Genomic DNA, 23,927 nt, shown 5'->3' on the forward strand with positions numbered 1-23,927 from the left:
TCATACTGTGCATAAATATCCCTACGACTGGAGGTGGCCAGCACTGTAAATGAGTTGTAGGTAACTGCAGAACTGATCAACTGGAATTATTGAGCTGCAACAGCTGAGAACAATTGAGAACTGGCTGAGTGTGTATGTGCGGTCACATAGCGTATGAATGTCATCTTGTGAACAATTTGGCAGGTGCGTCAAATGATTCCGGGTTTCAGTGCTCTTTGTGGCTCAGACGTAAATTTTGGCAGGTGGCTGCCCTATTTTAATCACATGTGCACAAAGATATTGTTGCTTCTGGCCTTATCATCCACTACGTGGCGACTAACCGTACTATATATGAGGCGGTACGCTGTTACTAACGGTTGTGAGGCACGCTCTGAAGACAACATTGTACCGCATCTGATGCAAACACGACAGTTTACATCATCAAAAAAATCTGGCACATGTCTACATTTACATCTACATCCACGTACATACTCTATAACTCACTGTGACATAATGTACATTTCAGTAGCGGACTTTAACCATTGGTGCCCAGAAAACACCGATGAACTTCATTATGATCAACAAGTATGCCGAGTGAAACGAATCCAACATCAATTTTCAAGCCGTGAGTTCCAAAAGTTTATGAAGCTCACTAATGAAATTTAAAAGTAAATTTCACCTGATATTCTAGTTCCATCAATATGGCTGAATGAAACAATGCACCGATATTAGTGCTGAGAAAAGTATCAATACAAAATACGTTTTCGAAACGAAATTTCAGAATCTTGTGAATAACCATATTTTTGGTAAAATTATCCATAATGTGCGAATAATGAGTGATGTGAAGCTAGTAACACGTTGACGATGTAGCTACAGAGCTGCTGCATCGATTGCTAGAACAAATTTCAAGCGTAATGCCGCATTTAAGGAATATTTGTTTTCCATTGAATTAAGGAGATTTAACATTGTTTTTTACCTAGCCATAGATGTGGGAATCATCATTTTAGATTTTTCTACGACACTTATCACAGGTTCCCATTATGGGTATATGTCACGTAGCTCTGAGGAGAGGTATGGGTGGCTTAACGTATCATGTAGCTAGCTCATATGGTTATTGGTGTTTTTACATTTTATTACATAGTTCACCTGATACATGATGTTTTCAGACAGTTTCTTTTAATGAAAGACAATTATAGATGGAGCGCAATATTGCCACAGAAGCATAGGACTGAGAGCAAAAATGCCAACTTGCCGAAGCACAACATGTAACCAGGAAGTGAAAGACATGAAACACTCACCAGCAAAGGAACTGAGCACTGATGAGTACTAGGATTGTATATTATCTAGGCGCTTCAGTCCGGAACTGCGCTGCTGCTACGGTCGCAGGTTGGAATCCTGCCTCGGGCATGGATGTGGTGTGATGTCCTTAGGTTACTTAAGTTTAAGTAGTTCTAAGTTCTAGGGGACTGGTGACCTGAGATATTAAGTTCCATAGAGCTCAAAGCCGAACCTATTTATATTATCGTGACGTTGATATATCGACTGTTCAGAATAAAATTTGCTACAAGCAGTTTCTAACTATAAAATTTCGCGCACGATGATAAAGTGAGAACTATATTGCAGAACCGTTCTCGAGAAGACAGGGCTGCTGAGCAGACACGTTGAGTAAATTTAAGGCGAAAAATGTTAAAATTTGATACACAGACACGGATGGTTTAGAGTATCACGTAACTTCCTGAAATGTGAACATATGGAAAGCGTTTGTAGAAAAACCAATAACGGACGTAAGTTCAGTTTCTGTGCCCCCAGCGGAACATAACATCAAGCAGGTTTAGAACTAGAACCAATCAAAATGAATTGAAACCTTTATTAATCAGAACAAAGTACTATCTAAAACTGTAGTTGGAGAACGTTTTTCCTGAAGAGCGTCTTGAAAAACATCAGGTAAAAAAAGGCTGATTTTTGTACCCATAGTCCCTTAAACATTATTTATAGTTATAGATGCTGCCTGTATAGCAGACAGCAAGCACCGTCTTCCAGCCAACAATGGAAATTCAGAGCGGTTTGCTTGGAATGTAGTGTCTCAATAGCTCTGAACTGTAATTACAGTAAATAAACAAACAACTTTATATTTGCTTACAAACACCAAAAACTAGCTTTTAGTTGTAGCAATTCTTTTAATGAATAAAAATTGGGTTTTAGCCTTAGCCGCGCAAAAAGAAAAAAAAAAGAATTAGAGCATTATACTTTCAGCTTTTGTCGACGCCCACAAGGTCTACACACACATTTCAGCGCATACTATACTAAAAACAGCATTTCTAGCAAAGGAGGCCAATAAAATCCTCTCTAATTGTTAATATTATAATGAAATGGAAATAAACAAAAGTGGAATAACAGCTCTTATCTGGCAAGAAACAATGGTTATTAGAGTGCATCATTCCCGAGAAAATTATAAAAGAAATGTCAGCTGCTGCCAACTAAGCTTAATCAGAGTTAAGGAGAAGACAGGTTTCATGTGTGTTCGGCTGCTGCCCTGGCCAGCACATTCTCCAGATCTGTCACCAATTGAAAACGTCTGGTCAATGGTCGCCTAACAACTGGCTCGTCACAATACGCCAGTCACTACTTCTGATGAACTGTGGTATAGTGTTGAAGCTGCATGGGCAGCTGTACCTGTACACGCCATCCAAGCTCTGTTTGACTCAATACCCAGGTGTATCAAGGATGTTATTACGGCTAGAGGTGGTTGTTATGCGTACTGATTTCTCAGAATGTATGCACCCAAATTGCGTGAAAATGTAATGACATGTCAGTTCTAGTATAATATGTCTGTCCAATGAATACCCGTTTATCATCTGACTTTCTTCTTGGTGTAGCAATTTTAATGGCCAGTAGTATATCTGTTACTACGAAGAGCGGAGGTGATGTGCAAGTTATTCTTCATGGTCCTTCAGTGTTTTGTGGATGCGTACTGAATTTCACACTTACTAATGCTGATGCTAGTGCACATGTTAATGGTTGGGTTGCAGTGGCTCTAGTTCGTGTTGGTAAAGCGGAGATAGTATCATGGCTGGAGATTTTTAACACCCGAGAAGTTATTGTCTATCGTAAATATGTGAAGTGCATAACACAGATCGTGGTTCATCTACCTCTAGAATCAGAGTCTGTGTCCGTATGGGTTAAAGGTGCACTGGATTGCACCAAGATTAATGTTGTTGGTGATGCGACGCATTACTAAAGAAACTGAAGTAAAGTAGCTGTCCCGCCATACGGTCGTGATCACGTTGGAAAGCTTTTCATGTGGATCACTGAGTGCAAATGACAGCTCAGACAATACGCTGCCCTTTTATACCTTGCATACGCGATAATTTTACCATCTGGATATTTGCAAATCGCTACGCCGTGACTTTCATTGCCTCAGTGTGAAATACACAGTGGACTAACGCTGAATGACTCGTGGTTCTAAGTATGTCCAAAACAAAGAAACAAACAAACATAAAAGCACAGAGTTGTCGTCGGTTCCCAGTTTCTCTTTTACATATTCAATTACGTTTCTTTCCCTACTAGTGCTACCAATACCACCGGTAATCCTATCATGTACTACGCCATTTGTGTAGTGTACCAAAACTGCCGAAGCGTAATTTGGGTAGCCTCAGAACCGAGAGTCAGCAAACACTACCGAACGTACTGACCAAGGCGGACTCACGCAATCGCGTTCGGCGTTAAGTTCACCCCTCCGTCTCTTAGCGCGGTGCCTGTCGGAACGCGAAAACTCTGTCACCCAGTGTCGGAACAGCAAAATCTCTATCGCACTCGCAGCTCATACATAGGACCTACAAGCCGGTGCCCGCCTCACTTTCCTTGGGTTTTTTTTGCTGATAGGTAAAATTATTTCGAGTCAGTCAACTGTGCATTGATATCGACTGTTCGTTGCTTGCTTGGCATCCTGAGATTAATTGTGTTATCGTTTTTTGTATAAACTAGTGTACTTACTCTTCATCCTTGCACACAACAGGCACATCCCAATGATAGGTTTCATTGATTTATGAAATTTGAAGATTATCATCACTGTATTACAGATTATCACAAAACATTATCAAGGAGCACTTTAACAAATTCGTTAATAAACACTACGCAAAATTTTCACTACCGAGCACATTACTTAGCGAAGCCCTGTGAAAGGTGCAGCCAAGCGACTGCCGACCTCTCAACGAGCGGCCGCGATGTCGATTGCGCACTCACCCACATCCAGAAGCTCTGACTTGTACTCAGTTCGACAACGCTACAACCCTGCTGCTTCCATCCTGGTGCGTTCCAAGTCACAGGAAAGAAAGATGGCTGCTGTCGATTCTCCGGGATAAAGCAGCAGAAATGGAAGTGTGAGTTCTGAAAATGTGTCATAATTCAAAGACGTTGGGAAAGCCTCTGGTCTATGTCTACGTCTGGTCTATGTCGAAGTCAATGGAAACAGACCAACCGCCAAAGTGGGGAAGAGGCGGCAGTCTGCTGAGGAACCACTGTAGTTGTCATCTGAGCTGATTCACGGAGACCACAGGAAACCAAAACTCTAGAAGCTGAACATGGATTTGAACCTCGAGCCTTCTGGATGGAAGACGTCTGGCTTCAGTTGGCTCAAATGGTTCAAATGGCTCTGAGCACTATGCGACTTAACTTCTGAGGTCATCAGTCGCCTAGAACTTAGAACTAATTAAATCTAACTAACCTAAAGACATCACACACATCCATGCCCGAGGCAGGATTCGAACCTGCTACCGTAGCGGTCGCTCGGATCCAGACCGTAGCGCCTAGAACCACACGGCCACTCCGGCCGCTTCAGCATTACCTCACACCGTTTTTGAGATTTTTAACTACAGGAATAGTGTAGTGTGAAGTGTCAATGATCGCATTGGGATGCATGCTGCATTTTCTTATCGATAACCGAAGTTCTAGTATAATACATTTGTCCAATGAATACCCGTTTATTATCTACATTTCTTGCAGCAATTTTAATGGCCAGTAGTGTAATATGACCGGCAATTCTAAAATTGGCGGAAAAATTAAAAACCCATGACGGGAAACCTATTCCAACAGTCCTATTTGTAATGTTCATGATGGCTGGTCTGTGAATACTGTGGTCGCCTGCATTGCTACCAAATTTCCCCCAGACGTTTGACATGTAAAGAAGATGGTGTACCTCGGCATACCGGCAAAGCAGCATGATAGTCCTAAGATTAAAATGGTACAAAATTAAAAATTATTGATTTTCCTCAATCCAATAACTTTCCAGTTAAGAATCCAGTTTCTCTAAGTTTAAAACTGTGTGTTGTTCAAAAATTTTTGGAGGGCTGGGATGTCTACAACTGATTCTTTATCTAACACCCAAACAATTTCCTGCACCCCTCTTACGTCCTAGCTTACCACCTCAAGTTCGAAACACAACAGATGAATTGCCCTAAGTTTAAAAATGTGCTAAGTGGGAGTAGGATGAGACTTTCTGTATTTATTTAAACAAATACGGGCAGGTGTTTTCCATGCACATCGCAGATTTTCTGCTCGACCACGCAGGCCGCAGCGGCGCCTTGTGTCCTTGCTTGCACCAAGTCCAGCCACCAATCGTCGTGCCGCCTTGGCTGACCGGCCCACTGCCGCTCTGGTAGGCTGGGGCGCCACGAGTCACACTGCCACAGCAAAGCAGCAGCCTGCTGTGCTCGCGCTGGCAGTTCAGACATGACTGGCCGCCTGTCTTGCTTCGTGTCTACAGAGCACCATGCACTGCTTAACGGGACAGTTTTGGATGGACCAGCTTCCGTCCCGTTCTCCACAACTGTGCCAATAGCTGGCGCAGCCCCACTGCTGCTCTGAGTCCCATCAGCAACTTCAATTGACACATCGCAGTCACAGGCGAGATCACAATCATTTCTGTCTGAGGTCAGAATAATTGGGATGCTGAACATAGCAAAGACTATCATCCCTTTCTGGTGCAGGCAAGAACTTGTGTAGTTGTGTCCGTGATGGCCCGTTATTTGTGGTTTTCATAGCTGATCTATATTCCAGAACATAAAAATTCACTTAGTAGTCGCAAAGACGTTAGGTGATGGTAGTTAGCTATTTCGTTGTTCCATGGATCGAATTCACAATAAAAATTTTGATAATGGAACATGTCAACCGAAGAAACATAGAACAGGTACATATCACTTCAAAAGTACAGGTAAAAAATAGTATTTATATTGTTATGTGTTGGCCATTTGAAGTTTATTTTAAATAACTTAATGTCTCTACTCAAGACTTCACCTAGGTATGGATGGCTATATTTAAAATAACTTCTGCTATCAGATATTTTATTTTCGTGAGTAGATTGTCGAATTGTCTTATAACCGTCTATTTCACCCATTTCTGTACCAAAGTGTGATCCATGAAAAGCTAATGGAGATCTTTTTTCTTCATTTTACTGTTGTAAATGTCTCTGTTATCCTCAAACTTAGATGCATTGTTAACAACAAATTTCGTAAGTGAATAAATGAACTAAGAGGCGTTGATATTTTCATCTGGCTAGAGAGATATTTTCAAGGTGTAGATATGTGAATGGCAAACATAATTCTAAGTACCTTATCCTGGGCAATGAATACCTTTTGCCTTAGCGTGGAGTTACCCCATAACATTACCCAACAAGTCATCAATGAATGACAACATACAAAATGCGTTACCTTACTAACTTCTACAACTCCGAAATTGACAATTATTAAGAATTTGAATAAACAGTCCTAACGTACCACAAAATATTTATTTCCGCTTCGTAGCCCATCATCAGATAACACATACAGTCCACTCAACTTGAACGGGAATTCATAGTTGTATAAAAGATTGCTGCACAAAGATTGTTGTACGAAGATATCTAACATTTTATAACTATATCGACACAAAACGCAAGCGTAATGTAATACTAAAGAGCTTCAGAACGAATAAATGATATGTAACAGAAAATTAAAATACGTTTTAAAGCTATATGATTCTGGAAGTCAAACATTTCGCACAAATCAGTAATGGCACAGGCTACTGCGTCATTTGGACAAACTGGTGAATGTGGTGAACAAGCCCAAGAAAGAGGATGGGACATGGTAGGAAAGAAGTCAATTGAATGTGGACGTGGAACGGTTATAACAAGCTTATCTAATATTGAGAGAAATAGTAATTGGTTGCAGCTACTTTAGTAAGTGTGCGTAATGGAACTGTGGTCATTAAGGACCAGGTCAGGTTTTTTGATTGTTTGTTAATGGCCAGATTCTGAGTAATGTTAGTTTTTAGCCTTTAGTTCCTCTATAGAGAACATCTCATTTCACATTATATGAATGACTTTCGTTCAGAGTATGTTCAGCAAAAGTGGAATCTTTCTTTTTCAGTCTCAGGTCTCTTTCATACTCTGACAGTCTAGTAGTTATAGACTTACCCGATTGACCTACAAATAATTGTCATACAGACTGCACGAAATATCTAAATTCCACTCTGTTCTAAAGACGTAATCTTATTGTTACTGTTGAACAGAAGGTGGGCAACAGTATTTCTAGCGTCAAAATCTGGAGTATGTTTCCTGGATTTTAGTTTCCTGACAAAAACATGTAAATTCCTCCACATAAAGCCTGGGGTCCATTTGTTACTCCCCGTCTCTTCATTTTATTCAGCCCAGGTATCATGAGACCACATTGATAACAAACGTTGTATGTGGGTAGGAATTCATAGGTTCTTTTCAGGATACTAAAATCCAGGATATATACTCCAGCTTTCTTCTCTAGAAACACTGTTGCCCGCCTTCTATTCGACAGTAAAGATAAGCGTCTACCTTTAGAACACAGTCTAATATGGAGAATTTTCTGCAATCTGTGTGGCAAATTGTATCTAGATGAACCAGGAAGGTCTATAGCTAGTAGACTTACCGAGCATGAAAGGAGCTGCAGGTAAAGAAAAAGATTATATATTTGATGAACGTGTTCTAAATGAATGCCATTTATATGATGTGAAATGTGATGTCCTCCGTACAGTAAATGAATGCAGAAAACTAACATTACTCGAAATTCTGGTCATTAATGAACACCAGTCAAGGGATTCTTACCTGGTCCATTGTAACCACAGTTACATTATTCGCCCTTACTAAAGGAGCAGCAGCCCCAGTTTTCTCCCATCATTAGATAATGAACTTGTTATATTTGTTCCACACCCACATCCCATAGACTTCTTTCTCCCCCTCCCCCCCCACACCATTTTTTAGGCCTGTGCATCAATTCATCAGTTTGTCCACATGACCTAGTTTCCTAGGATATTACTCTCATTTTTGGGCTGTCCATTCATATAGTTTTAATGATGAATACACTGTGATATAAGAGTTACTTCTTCAGAGCTCTTTAGATATTATATTAGTCTTATATTTTTTATCGATGTAGTAATAAAATGTCACATATATTTGCACAACAATCTTTGTACAGCTATGAATTGTCACTCAAGTTCAGTGGGAGTGGACTACCTGTTTAGGATTAAGTTATCTGAAGGTGGCCTAAGTAGTCGTAAGCCAGTTCATAAGTAACTATAAAATAAATACACTCCTGGAAATTGAAATAAGAACACCGTGAATTCATTGGCCCAGGAAGGGGAAACTTTATTGACACATTCCTGGGGTCAGATACATCACATGATCACACTGACAGAACCACAGGCACATAGACACAGGCAACAGAGCATGCACAATGTCGGCACTAGTACAGTGTATATCCACCTTTCGCAGCAATGCAGGCTGCTATTCTCCCATGGAGACGATCGTAGAGATGCTGGATGTAGTCATGTGGAACGGCTTGCCATGCCATTTCCACCTGGCGCCTCAGTTGGACCAGCGTTCGTGCTGGACGTGCAGACCGCGTGAGACGACGCTTCATCCAGTCCCAAACATGCTCAATGGGGGACAGATCCGGAGATCTTGCTGGCCAGGGTAGTTGACTTACACCTTCTAGAGCACGTTGGGTGGCACAGGATACATGCGGACGTGCATTGTCCTGTTGGAACAGTAAGTTCCCTTGCCGGTCTAGGAATGGTAGAACGATGGGTTCGATGACGGTTTGGATGTACCGTGCACTATTCAGTGTCTCCTCGACGATCACCAGAGGTGTACGGCCAGTGTAGGAGATCGCTACCCACACCATGATGCCGGGTGTTGGCCCTGTGTGCCTCGGTCGTATGCAGTCCTGATTGTGGCGCTCACCTGCACGGCGCCAAACACGCATACGACCATCATTGGCACCAAGGCAAAAGCGACTCTCATCGCTGAAGACGACACGTATCCATTCGTCCCTCCATTCACGCCTGTCGCGACACCACTGGAGGCGGGCTGCACGATGTTGGGGCGTGAGCAGAAGACGGCCTAACGGTGTGCGGGACCGTAGCCCAGGTTCATGGAGACGGTTGCGAATGGTCCTCGCCGATACCCCAGGAGCAACAGTGTCCCTAATTTGCTGGGAAGTGGCGGTGCGGTCCCCTACGGCACTGCGTAGGATCCTACGGTCTTGGCGTGCATCCGTGCGTCGATGCGGTCCGGTTCCAGGTCGACGGGCACGTGCACCTTCCGCCGACCACTGGCGACAACATCGATGTACTGTGGAGACCTCACGCCCCACGTGTTGTGCAATTCGGCGGTACGTCCACCCGGCCTCCCGCATGCCCACTATACGCCCTCGCTCAAAGTCCGTCAACTGCACATACGGTTCAGTGTTAAAGACTGCGATGGAGCTCCGTATGCCACGGCAAACTGGCTGACACTGACACTGACGGCGGCGGTGCACAAATGCTGCGCAGCTAGCGCCATTCGACGGCCAACACCGCGGTTCCTGGTGTGTCCGCTGTGCCGTGCGTGTGATCATTGCTTGTACAGCCCTCTCGCAGTGTCCGGAGCAAGTATGGTGGGTCTGACACACCGGTGTCAATGTGTTCTTTTTTCCATTTCCAGGAGTGTATTATTGTGGGAAATTGATGCCGTGTCAAATTATTAATATGCCTATGTTCCTCCAAGAACCGATGGAATATTCCATAAATATTGTTGATAATTATTCTTACGACAAAAGTAGCAACACATAAACGTTTTAATAGATCTCACATGGAGTTTTTCGCAATGTAGGTTTGCATCGATGTGCATACCTAAGAACATATGATTTTCTACCCTGATTGTTATTTCTTGTTGTTACAGTAGAGTAACAGTAGGTGCGTTTTTTTTTTTTTTTTTGCAGTACAGAACGAACGAGGTACATTTTACCAAAGTTTAAAGCTAGGCTATTTGTAAAAAACTACTCAGTAATTTTCAAAAAACGTCATCAACTACTTTTTCTGTTCATGCTTTTTGTCCAGCATCACACTTTTTTTAATGATCTGCAGACAAATAAAGTGGCACCTCATTGACATAAAGCAAGAACAGTAGCGGGACACTCATCGTACCCAGATGGATTCCCATTGTAATTAGTCCCCATGCATTTAATGTGGTTTTACTGTTTACATTACTCAGACAGCCTAGTGTATCTTTCTGCCTTCTGTTTCCTAAATAAGAGATAAACCAGGTATTTGCTGAACTACATCCATACTAATATTATAAATGCGGAAGTAACTCTGTTACGTTTTCACGACTAAACCGCTGAACTGACATCCCTGAGGAAGAACATAGTGTACTTTAAAAGTGCGTGATTGAAGATATTTATTGATTTGAAGAATATTGCGCTAAGCATACAACAATAATTACTGTTTGAAGATGGTATTTACTCTTTCACTTTCGAACTTAACAAGTTTGTGAAAATACCTTTATTGGTTGATATTTTTACGTAACATGATTAAGCGTAATCAGTACAATGCTTATTCAGTTCTCAACGTGTCTGATACGTACTTCTATACTAATAACAGAATTACTAATTGCGAAAGTAACTGTCTCATATGTTTCCGCAACCGTGACCCTGAGCCGATTCCGATAAAATTTCTATTTCTAGCTTGAACCCTGAGGACGAGAATGGGCTACTTTAGAAAGTTGTTTCTTTTTGGATATTATTAACGAAATGTGGTATTGAGAACGACATGCAGACGACGCTGGCGCGAAGATCAGCGACTCGCTGCGTCAATGGATTCTCTGTGACAGCGCGTATCCAATGTCATTGTGTGTGTGGTTCATTATATTGAGTTGCTACACCACCTGGCTTTGCTGGAGAGTTTTGGTGTAGATATGACAATAAAATTGGACCGTAAGCCCAAAATATCTCTTTCAAACTATTACAACTAGCCTCGCAAACGTAAGTCTGATTTGGCATAGTGTTCAAAGAGGGTTCAAGTTGCGAAAGTTATTCGAATCCAGCAAACCTCAGAGCAATCGCGTGCCCGCCGGACTTTGGGTGCGTAACTAAGGTGGACGTAAGAGCTACAAAGACATTACAACAGTTACAAGCTCGTCGCATTTTAGACGCTGAGCGTCATGCGTCACTTATAACTTCCAAGATACTTGAAGACTCACAACAACAGCGCAGCACTATATAAGAACCGTACGAGAGAGAGAGAGACACCTATACACATGGAAAGTGGGAAGCTTTGGTGCAGCTGCATTTGATCATGAACTGTTAATTGACTATGTTAGTCATAAATTAGTCATCGTAAGGGGATGGATAAAAAATGTAGACACTATAATGCATTAAAATGAAGGTAGAAACGGTCGGTATATGTTGTTCTGGAGGGAAAATCTCATATCCGGTAATAGAGGAACCAGAGAAATCCCTAAAAACTCCTGCACAAATGTAATGAGACAAGGTATTTTTAAATATGATTAGAAAATTTAATGTACGCTTTCATATTCGGCATACAGCAAAATAATAGAAACATCTTCATGATATACCTACATATCGGCACTGCATACATTTTTTAATCACTGACATCTTGTAAAATTAGTTGCTTATTTACTCATCATCGATAATAATGAAACTACTGATGTGTGAGCAGACCAGCAGGTTACATCCCGTAGAAAAAAAATAGTCTTTATAACAAAATATTATGTTTGACACAATGGAATGACTTTTATAACTCACATAAGCTCTCAGTTGGTGATTTATCATTTAAAATTTTTGTTATGTGCTGACTAAACGTTTAAATAGCTGATTCAGTATAATGGCCCCATTTGAAATCAAAACTGTTGTTGGCTTAGTACACATAACGACATAGATGGGTAACAACCCTGGCATACACTAACCGCCAAAAAATTTTAAAATATGATGAAAGGAGTGACACTAGGTGGTAGTTATAGACTTCTGGATAATTTGCCATTTCATAGAAAGTCTTCACAATGGCGTATTTCAATGTTGTGGGAAAACACTTGAGTTAGTACTGCATCAAATAATTGACTAAGAATGTTGCATGTTATAGGGCCACAACTTTTCGGTGTCTTGTTGGTGTGTTGTCCACCCAATTCAGAGTTCTGTTAATCTTCCAAATTTGAGCTGGGTACACGAGATTAATTTTTAGTTCACTAAATATCTGCGTTTTGCTTCTTCAGTGTAACATACTGTTTTGCTTTCTCTTCTGAACTACTTGCACTCATTTTCTCTTCGACTTGAAAAATTAATTATTAAAAATACCTGCTGCACTTGAACTGTTTGCAAATAAGAAACTTCCTGGCAGATTAAAACTGTGTGCCCGACCATGACTCGAACTCGGGACCTTTGCCTTTCGCGGGCAAGTGCTCTACCATCTGAGCTACCGAAGCACGACTCACGGCGGATACTCACAGCTTTACTTCTGCCAGTATCCGTCTCCTACCTTCCAAACTTTACAGAAGCTCTCCTGCGAACCATGCAGAACTAGCACTCCTGAAAGAAAGGATACTGCGGAGACATGGCTTAGCCACAGCCTGGGGGATGTTTCCAGAATGAGTTTGGAAGGTAGGAGACGGATACTGGCAGAAGTAAAGCTGTGAGTACCGGGCGTGAGTCGTGCTTCGGTAGCTCAGATGGTAGAGCACTTGCCCGCGAAAGGCGAAAGTCCCGAGTTCGAGTCATGGTCGGGCACACAGTTTTAATCTGCCAGGAAGTTTCATATCAGCGCACACTCCGCTGCAGAGTGAAATTCTCATTCTGTTTGCAAATACTTCCATTCTATATACACAAATGACGTAATATTTTATGGCGGTTTTCCCTGTTTCTCGTTTAACGACATTTGCTCTTGATTTCAGTTTCTTATCTAATCTGTGAATTTTGCATAAGATTTTCATGCTCTCGGATTTCTTACAACTTTTCTTAGTATGTTACAGAACTATTTATATTATTCACTCCACAAGAATTTGGCTAGGAAACCACTTAGGTACACTATTTGTGGTCTAAAAATAGTGCAATTAATTTTAAGGCCACTTATAAACCAGCATGGACCTGCAGAGCTACTCACATGTGGCCTACTTATCTCCAATTGTATATTTAAACATGTTATTGTGTGTGTGTGTGTGTGTGTGTGTGTGTGTGTGTGTATAGATATACATATGGTAAGGTATGTGGTAAGATATATCACAGCATCAACACAAAATCTCTCCAACAATGCCCCCACAGTGGACTCAGTGTATTATCTCACCTATTCCTGAAGCCAAAAGACTGTGTAAATATCAAATTATTGCACCTGTAGTTTGCCAGTCACACAACACACATTATCTGCAAACAGTTTGAGATGTCCTTCATATGTGTGTGAATTACTGGGTAATAAAGGAGAAGAAATACTTTACGACGACACATACACACACCACACACACATTCACACACACACACACACACACACACACACACACACACACAGCAAAAAAACACACAAAGAAACCAACCAGAACACACACAAACAAACCAAACAAAAAACACACAAACAAAACAAACCAGCAAACACATAAAAAACAAACCAACAATCCCACAAACAGACGAGCCAAGAAACACACAAAAAACAAATAAAAAACAAACATTTCATGGCAAAGAAGGACAACACTCACGTAAGTATCACATGCAGTTCCGATAAGAACTCCCAGAGCACCTTAAAATCGAAAAGTTTCTAAAGTGTGCCAGGCTATTAATGGCGAAAAGTAGCTGGTGCGGTACTTCCTCATTTGAATGACTACTGTCATTTTGTTCACTCAGTACTTCAACAAAGCATAGTTACCAAGTGTTCCGCTCAACCACTGTTGTAACTGGTATTTTTCCCTGATGATTTGTTAAGATCAAACAGATCCTTTCCTTCATTTATTTTTGATGAATACATAATGTCACTCAGTAAAATTATACAGAGAAGTACTTTTTTGTCGGTAAACCATATGTGTCTGGTATATGTATTTTATCAGTTGATACGTCTTTCAGATTTGACTATTTCTTTCCATCTGTTTTCAAACTCCACACTTCGGTGCTCTCCAAATTAGCATGATACAATCACTTGTGACGGAGGTTACTTGGAAAAATAAAACTGAAACTGCAATAAATGTTTCCAATTGTAGTGGAAATCTAAAGATCAAATTTCCACCTTTATTCTTCGTGCTCTTATTTCCTAGCAAAGCTACACTTGGTTTTCCCAGAAATATCCAATAACAGGTAGTAAATTTCTGTAATGGCAGTGACACAAGGTTTCAGGGAATTCTTCAAGAGGGTCACTGTTGACATAAAAGGCTGCTGCCGGCACGATTAATCGAAAGCTACGTAAGCACCCGCGACTCCGTGACGCAAGGCGCTTGCTACCTAGATAAGTGATAGCAAGGGAGGCACGTCTGTCCACAAGTACGCACTGGCTGCAAAAGACAGCAGAGACGCGTACAGCCAACATCACAAGCAGGCAGTGGGCACAGGAGACCGAGTAAGCGTGTAGCACGAGCTCATCGCTCCTTCGCAAGCAGGTGAGACAGATGGTTAGGCTGTTACGGGGAGTTGGTGTGGTTAGTCCCATCTGAGTTTTCACAATAAAGTGTGGAGCAAATTCTGCATCACTGTTCTAATTTTTTCTGCATTTTAAATTTGTTTCGTTTTAAAGAGAAATGCACGTAATTTAAATATTGGTTTTGAGTAAATTTCTGTAACGTTTGATGACTCGTTAATGGCTGGTACATGAGGGTAGATGACACATCTGAAGTGATATTCCTGCAGTCATTGTTCTTTTAGAGTGGAAAGCGAAATTCGGACTCTTTTACGGTTGAAGCAGTTTTGACTTCAATAGCAATGAAAGAAGACGCTCTGAACTGAAGGTCTTAAGACGCTACAGTTCAGTAATGAAATAGTTGTATATGGGAAGGGGTTATCCGAATGATAAAATGATTTCTTAACTTAGAAATTAGTGGATTTTTTTCAGTGTTTGCTGTCAAACGTAGCTCCTTTGAAATTTATGTTGAACTTAAGAAGGTTTGATGCTGCTGGTAGAGTAATTATGATCTGCGCAATGTTCAGAACTCTGTTTATTATAAAGGCTCAGAACGATAAAAGCGATAAACCTATACCGTGGTTAGCAGCGATACTGATAATACCATTTAACTGTCATAACTGATCTGGCGTGACGGATACCGATCGTACTCTATCGTTCCACACGTACCTCCGTCCACTGTGGCATCAATGAAATGCCACAAATTTGTGTCACGATGCAGTCTCAGGAGAGACTTTTGCTGTCAGCCGCAAGGAATACAGGAACACTGCAAACGCGTTTCTTAAATTATTACTAGGAACTTAAGAACAAGTTTTTCTTTGTGGCCTTAGTTATATCTCACTGTGAAAGTGCCTGAGCAGAATATAGTACATACTGATGAAATAACAGATAATATTCTGCCATAGTGTCAGCGTAATGCCCATGCGAAGTAAATGGCCGGTAAATTGAATACGAAACAATCCTGGATATATAAATGCTTATGTGCAAAGGAAACTTCATAAAAAACTGTTGTGTGAACTGATTCGAAATCACAAGTGTTTTGAATTTTCATCGGATTGGCCTGATACAAGAAATGGAAGCAGACTAAAGGCGTGCTTATTGGATGTGCAACCAGTTCTCTCAGTCAACGCGATGAGACGGAAACAAGTACGTACTTAGAAATGCGATCTACTTCTATTGTTTGTTGTTAGCGTTTATAGGCCCAGCTGCTGAGACAGATGACAAGATATTTAAGCTGCTTCCATGCTTCCATCACACAAGTTTGACTGTGGAACAAGGTGTAGATGCTGAAATGGGCACAAATTCTTCTCACACGATTCAGGAGAGAGACGAGAGAAGCTGCTATTAACGACAGTATAAAAAAACATTTCTATGCAAATAAAATATGTAATTAGGTTGCTGACTGGAGGACTTTGTACTGCTGTGAAATTATGCGAGTGGATGAATATGATTCATGAACTATCAGCATTGAGTTCTGCTGTAAGACTATTTATTATTAGTATAATTTTGTGAATGAGAGCGTACCGTGTCAAAACGGCTAAATGTTCGAGTAAAGAATGCCTATGTAAACGCTGAACAAATAATAGAATCGCTTCGTAACAAAATGTAAATTTTTATTAACTGACATGCACAACAAGTCTCAAATCAATATCCCTCACACAAAAATCCTTTCTTCCTGAAAATAGATTTTCCTAGAGAACTAATTAAATTGCGGTTTCTTCATAATCCCAACAAGAGAGAAATATCAAGCATTGGTTTTGATATTTCCGCGAACAGTTAAGATAGAGAATATTAATGTCCCTTAAACTGGTCATTTCACTGTTGCATTGTGTTGAGTTTTAGGTCTTACCCTTTAACTGAAAGTCTTCCTGACCTAGTTACACAATTAACAATTTTAAACTAGAATGAAATTTTCACTGTGCAGCGGAGTGTGCGCTGATACGAAACTGCCTGGCAGATTAAAACTGTGTGCCGGACCGAGACTCGAACTCAGGACCTTTGCCTTTCGCGCGCAACTGCTCTACCATCTAAGCTGCCCAAGCACGACTCACGCACCGTCCTCACAGCTTTAGTTCCGCCAGCACCTCGTCTTCTACCTTCCAAACTTCACGTAAGTTTTCCTGCGAACCTTGCAGAACTAGCACTCCTGATAGAAAAGATATTGCGAAGACATGGCTTAGCCACAGCCTGGGAGATGTTTGCAGAATGATATTTTCACAGGCTGTGGCTAAACCAAGTCTTACAATATCCTCTCTTCCAGGAGTGCTAGTTCTGCAAGTTTCGCAGGAGAACTTCTGTGAAGTTTGGAAGGTAGAAGACGAGGTGCTGGTGGAATTAAAGCTGTGAGGACGGCGCGTCAGTCGTGCTTGGGTAGCTCAGATGGTAGAGCACTACCCCGCGAAAGGCATAGGTCCCGAGTTCGAGTCACGGTCCCGCACACAGTTTTAATCTGCTACAAAGTTTCAGTTTTAAACTAATTAGGTGCAATCAAGCTGTGCCTAAGTCTATCGGCATATAACTCTATTAATTGGCTTTATATTTGCTACACTTCTTGAAAGTTCCAGTGTAGCTCTATGTCTGAGCAGGCATGGATCTTGGTTGTCATACTGAGGAAGGCTGTGACATTTAGCAGTCAGAACTTTGGTGCCAAGGATCTCTGAAAGGTTTGTAGATTGTTTGTAGATTGATTCCCTCTCAGTAAGTAAATAACACCAAGAGCAAGGAACAAGGAAAGAGCTGCGGTGTATTTAGCCACTGACGTCACACATTCCAATATTTCAGTTCTATGGCGTGTATTTGGAATGGTCATTAATGCCGTATATCACTTAAGCTACAAATTTTTGTAACACGTAGGTATAACTACGGAAAACACAAAATATGATATGTTAGATTCAATCAAACTTAGATCATCTCGGCTGCTGCTTGGTTACAATGAAAGGTATGCTGTGCTTCGATGAGTCCCAGAAGTAGAAATGTCTCTGAAAAAGGTTCCACACAGAGGATCCCTGATCTGGACGAAAATACAATTTTTGCACCAAAGTAAAATAGCAGTTTAAAGAAACAAAAAATTGTATTATTTTCAAAATAAGTAATTTTTTTCTGTAACAGTATAAAGCATAGGCTCGTCTCTCATTGACACTACTGATCAAAGTTGTAGGTTTAGGTACACCTGGTGTTGACTAGAGTTCAATCTTTGTAGCAAAGTAAAAGCAGCACTTTAAAGATACCTAAATTATTTCTCTAACCGTACAAAACACATGTAGCTCACTTATTGGTCCAAAGGTATATTTGGCGATGACTGACTTACGTAGTTCCACACTAGAAACTACTTAACACTTCTACGAAATAACATTCCGAATAATATGTTTTACATCTGAATATAATACACAGTCATATAGGTGAGAAACGAGGGTTTATACATTTTTATCTAGCAGTTTTCAACTATTTCTGAAAGTCACCCACATGCTACAGTATTAACCTTATCTTGTAGTACAGTTGTAATCTTCTGCTAATAACGCTTGAAATGCCTAGGCTAGCAGGACAGATCGGGTTAGGTTGTGGAAAGGGGTCAAAATGAGGTTACTGCCAGTTGCACTCAACATACAAACTTTATTTGTCGCACACCATATTACACAATAATGTAAAACACTCAAAACCTTAATCGACCTCCCTTGATTAAGTTTAGATCGGCTGAAGGCCACACTCAAAATGCAAGACGCAAGGCCTAAGCAAAAAATTAAAATACAAGGTCCTTCTGGAGGTTTGACCCAAAATCTTTTCAAAATCTTCAACCTAAACAGGTTGAAGGCCTTAGCACTTTAATTTTAACGGCATACGGCTGCAGTCAGCATATTAAGCAATAAGAGGCGTTTCAATCCAACTACAGAAGGCCTTATCTTAAAACAATTGAAGCAAATTTGGCAGAAGGCCCTGTACAAAACATCACAATCGTATGCTTTAAGGACAAGACAAGAACACTAATTTAAAAGATATTAAAACTCGGCCGAAGGCCACACAACACTATAATTTAACGGTTCAAGGCCTTAAAAGATTTGATGTAAAATTCGGCTGAAGGCCCCTATAAGTACAACAGTCTCACGCCTTAAGGGCGATACAAGAACATTAATTCAGAATATATAAAAACTCAGCTGAAGGTCACACACATCAACCAAATAACCAAAACTCAAACAGGGAAGCTACTATGTAAGAGACAATGTACGGCGCTCAGAAGTTCCAAGAGTCGGCCTGGAATTGTAACACTAACGCCCGTTTAGGCGAGACAGGCAGCCTGACCAACAATCTCTTAATCGGAAAGCAACTCAGCCGAGAGACAGAAGACCGACCAATCAACCAAATAGTTCCGCTCCACGCAACCAGCAAAACGACCACAAAGTTTTAGTACAACGACACACAGAACCAAACGAAGAAATTTAAACAGTTGAGGCTCGATAGTAAGTTAAGCGAGGACTCAACTTTCATGACCAAGATTGGTGGGTGACGAACTCGCAGCACTCGCAAGCAGCACCTCACACTCAACCACGCGTGCTCGCCGCCGACAGCTGCTCCAGCCCCACTCCACGCGATGGGGGCTTGCTTGTTGATCCACGCCAACTGAGTGACTGGACTGCTGGTCAATTGCGACTACTGCTCCGTCGCGACTACACTGTTGGTGAGTCTCCAACTCACTGACTTCCTTCGGGTGGATGACGTCCCAGAGACACTGGCTCGGACCCAACCATGCAGCGGGGACACAACCGACATCTCTGCACAGGAAGGAACCGACGCAAATACACGTCGTCGATGAGACGACCGACCGAGCGACCAACCAACGGTCGTCCCCGCTTCAGTCTTCTTCAGTCTGACAGTACATGTGTGTCACCCACCAGCATTCGGCAAATATTGGCTGTTCGCAACTCACTGGTGCTTCGTCCCGATGCTCCTTCATCGCCGACAGTTGCTCCGTCCCTGACTACACTCCTTCTGCGTCCCGACCACTCTCCCGGTCCGTCTCCAGCTCCAGCTACTTCCTTTGAATGGACGACATCCGGGAGACACTGGTTTGGACCCAACCATACAGAGGGAACACAACTGACATCTCTGCACAGGAAGGAACCGACCCAACTACACGTCGTCGATGAGACGACCGACCAAATGACCAACCAATGGTGAGTCCCCACTGACACTGGCTGTGCGGACTTCACTGGGGCTCCGTGCCCGACTGCACTGGGGCTGTCCCAACCGCCCTGCTGGTCTGTCTCCAGCTGAGCTCCAAACTGAACTCCCGACGCACGACGATCTGGAAATACTATCGGTCACTCCAGAGATGGGACGAAAGTGCACTTATGGATACGCGCTGCTGCTGCCACTCACGGGAAAGTAAGGTAGGAAGTTAGTGACCCCAAGTAAATGGAATAAGAAAACGAGGCGACAGTACCGTAATAGAAGATGACAAACAATAAATGGCGTGAAGATGAGCAGTGCACAGCTCAACGCTAAAGTATTGTCTTGCACATTGGAAAGTTCATAAGACTTCTGTCAAATAAAATACTGAATAGTAATTTTTAAATCTGAATTTAATAGCCGGCCGAAGTGACCGAACGGTTCTAGGCGCTACAGTGTGGAACCGCGCGACTGCTATGGTCGCAGGTTCGAATCCCGATTCGGGCATGGATGTGTGTGATGTCCTTAGGTTAGTTAGATTTAAGTAGTTCTAAGTTCTGTGGGACTGATGGCCACATAAGTTAAGTCCCATAGTGCTGAGAGCCATTTGGAACATTTTTTTTTGAATTTAATAAACATTCATATTAATTGAGAAGTGGGATTGCTATGTTGTCAGTTACATACTTGCAACTACTTTCTAGTGCCACACTAACATTATGCTGACCTCATACTAGGTTATTAATCTTATCTTGCACTTATACTGGTAACTCTAGCTTATTCTTTCGCACAGTGGATGTTGACATTCAATATAATTAGACTGTCTTCCACAGGTCAAACACACCATCCATTCTGTAACTATAAATCATAGCTTCCTGTCTAATAGTAGCATGTCCTTTCGCCAAAGAAAACGTAAAAATTAAAAGTCACCTTATAAAATCGGTTAGATGGTTACCAAGGTATTGTTCGATCCTGAATTTGTGATCTGACTTAGATGTTTGTTAAATATCTTTACGAGTTGGCTAGTCCGAGACATTTGTTGTTCATAACCACATTGTTGTTTCGTCGCGGCTTGGTTTAGGGAATAGTATCTTCATTTTGCTAACAATCCGAACAAAATCTGGTTTAAATCCCTTTACATAATGTAATAGTCGACTACATGGAGTTTCTGCAGTACACCCTGCAGCTCACCATGGAAATTTTCTCACATAGGTAACCATTAAATACACCACACATTACAGACCAACCTATCTGTAATTAGCCTTGGCAGTCCACTAGTCCATAACAGCCTCCCTCTGACAGTAACCTGATACAAGTACAGCTCACAGCTGTGAAACATGAGGAATAACACACACGCTAGTTTGAACGCATCACAAAGCCTCGGTTTGTATGAGACTTACTTGACTGTGCAATACATACCCATCATGGCACGGTGTCGGTGACATTCATACACCGAAGTGGGGTGGGAGTGGCGGGAGTGTTAGAGAGGGCTGCTTGCATGTGATGCAAGGGAGCCCGTGCTAAAATGTGTACAAGTACTTATCCAGAAAGACAGCTGGGTCGAGACTTATTGACATGTTCAAACTAGCATGTGCCTTAGCTCTCTGATCGGCCTATTTCACTTCCATTACGTATTATCTATAGGAGCAGTATTCGCAATTATAGGGGGTGTTATTCAATGATACCCACTATTCACATGGCTTAGGAGTGGTGAGTGGAGTGTAATAGCAGAGGAAGGTTAAGAGAAAGGGAAGTGAGGAAAGGTGACATGTGAACAATGAATCTTAAACATAAGACTGCCCAACTGCCCTATGACTATGCCTGGTACCCACGTCTTTTTTCTCATACTTTGAAATATGTAACGGTTAACACTGTCGAAAAAAATATTGACTGGTGTCAAGGCTTGACACGTGTATGCAAGAGTCGCTTTAAAACTGACATTAAAATTCAGTGTGGATGTCCATCGAGTTTTTCCCCCTGGTGACTTTTTACCTTGAGGAGTTTCTCTGTTCTGTAATAAGAGGATCAAAGCTATGTGTTTACTGTGTTGTTGTAACAACTTCGTCATGTGTAATTTGAAAGATTATATGAATCTTTTAGTGCGTTGTTAGGCTCAGCATGAAACTGGGCAGTCAAGAATTATAAAGTGCCATTGGTTTCACGAAGTAGCTTACATCCCTGATGGGATGCATCAACCCAGTCACAAGGCAGTTGATAGAAAAATCCCTTCTGCCTACTCCAATCGCCGCCTTTCTTCTTTATATTTGCTTCTATTGTCAATTAAATTCAATAGCTCTTGTTTTATCCAATGATTTCTAGGAGGGCATGTCTTAACAATTGGATTCTCTGCTGCCATTATTGTTTCGTCTCTGAAAGCCGTCCATTTGTCTCTTATTGTGCTCCCTTCCCGTAAGTAAGCCAGTCGTTGCCTAACTCAAACTGTCTGGTTCATTTCATTTATCCAGATTCCAAACCCTTAATTTTCTCTCTTTATATAGTTTCTTCCATTTAATCTGCATTTCATGACAAATTATGATCAGAGTCCACATAAACCCCTGGGAACGTCTTACATTTTAGGATCTGGTATCGAAATATCTGTATTCAATCTGAAACCATCTATTGTCTCCATACCTGTTCCACGAGTGCAGCTGATTCCCAGACCAAATTTTAGCGAATATAAAATTATGCTCTGAGGAAAATTTTTATAGACAGCTTTCAATTTCATCCTTTCTCTCAATCTATGCGCTCCTCCCGTTTTTCCTTCCATTCCTTTGCCCAGTATCGACTCCCAATTCTCTGGTCCCTCTTAGTTTCAAGATCGCTGCAGATACATAAAAAAGTCCTCTGATACGCCAGCGAAAGAGAAAATCTTGTTCAGTGTGGTGATGGGCATGTTCAAACGTGATAACTCCTTTCTGTTATCTAATCAGGTTTCCACATTGTAACACCCACTTTTAAATTTTAATTGTTACAGTCTGAAATAGTCTGGCAGCTGAATCTTTGGCCTTTGCTCAAAAATGTTCAAATTTGTGTGAAATCGTATGGGACTTAACTGCTAGGGTCATCAGTCCCTAAGCTCACACACTACCTAATCTAAATTATCCTAAGGACAAACACATACACCCATGCACGAGGCAGGACTCGAACCTCCACCGGTACCAGCCGCACAGTCCATGTCTGCAGCGCCTTAGTCCGCTCGGCTAATCCCGCACGGCTTGGCCTTTGCTGTCATTAGTAATTAACATGATTAACAATTTACTAAGGGTCAATCCATGGCGATGGCTACGACGTTAGCCAATATTATTTCTAATCTACCCCCATCTGCATTCCATCGCAATGACCTGGTGCTCATTTAGCAACCTGCACACTCGGCGCTCGACAATCGATCCTTTACCTCCTCATGACCCATGTAAGTGGATGATTTTCTCTGTTAGGGAACCTCTTACAACAGTGACAAATCTTATTACATTGATTCTGTACAAAGATACATACCGTGAATAATGTAATTCGACAGGGTCACGTGAGCACTACTACTGGTTCTATACCATCTATAGCGCTCCCAAGCAACCTGTGCGCCTTTTTAAGTAAGCTACTTGTACTTTGTCACATGAGCTTATTACTTCTTCGTCACTGATGACGTGCTCTCCACCACCACTGGCAGGTTCCGACCATGAAGACAGCGGTGTTGCTGGCAGCCACCTGCTTGCTGACGCTGGGTGACAGGTGTCTGGGGGCCAAGATCCTGGCAGCTGTGCCGACTCCCTCCATCAGTCACCAGCTGCCACTGAGGACCGTGCTGCTGGAACTGGCCAGACGTGGTCACCAGGTCACCTTCATCACCACCCACCCCATTCAGGTATGTGAGCTAGCAC

At 41.8% G+C, this 23,927-nt stretch overlaps 1 protein-coding gene across 1 annotated transcript in view; it reads left to right on the forward strand.

The window, feature by feature from the left end:
- The first annotated feature begins 23,718 nt into the window (after positions 1–23,718).
- The window catches only part of LOC126354653 (UDP-glucosyltransferase 2-like), a 43,424-nt gene continuing 43,215 nt past the window's right edge, over positions 23,719–23,927 (forward strand). Inside the window, exon 1 of the mRNA XM_050004429.1 lies at positions 23,719–23,911. Within this exon, the coding sequence (XP_049860386.1) occupies positions 23,726–23,911 (186 nt within the window). The 5' untranslated portion in view covers positions 23,719–23,725. The remainder of the gene's footprint in view (positions 23,912–23,927) is intronic.

Source organism: Schistocerca gregaria, chromosome 3, assembly GCF_023897955.1.
Source record: "Schistocerca gregaria isolate iqSchGreg1 chromosome 3, iqSchGreg1.2, whole genome shotgun sequence".
Taxonomy (NCBI): Eukaryota; Metazoa; Arthropoda; class Insecta; order Orthoptera; family Acrididae; genus Schistocerca; species Schistocerca gregaria.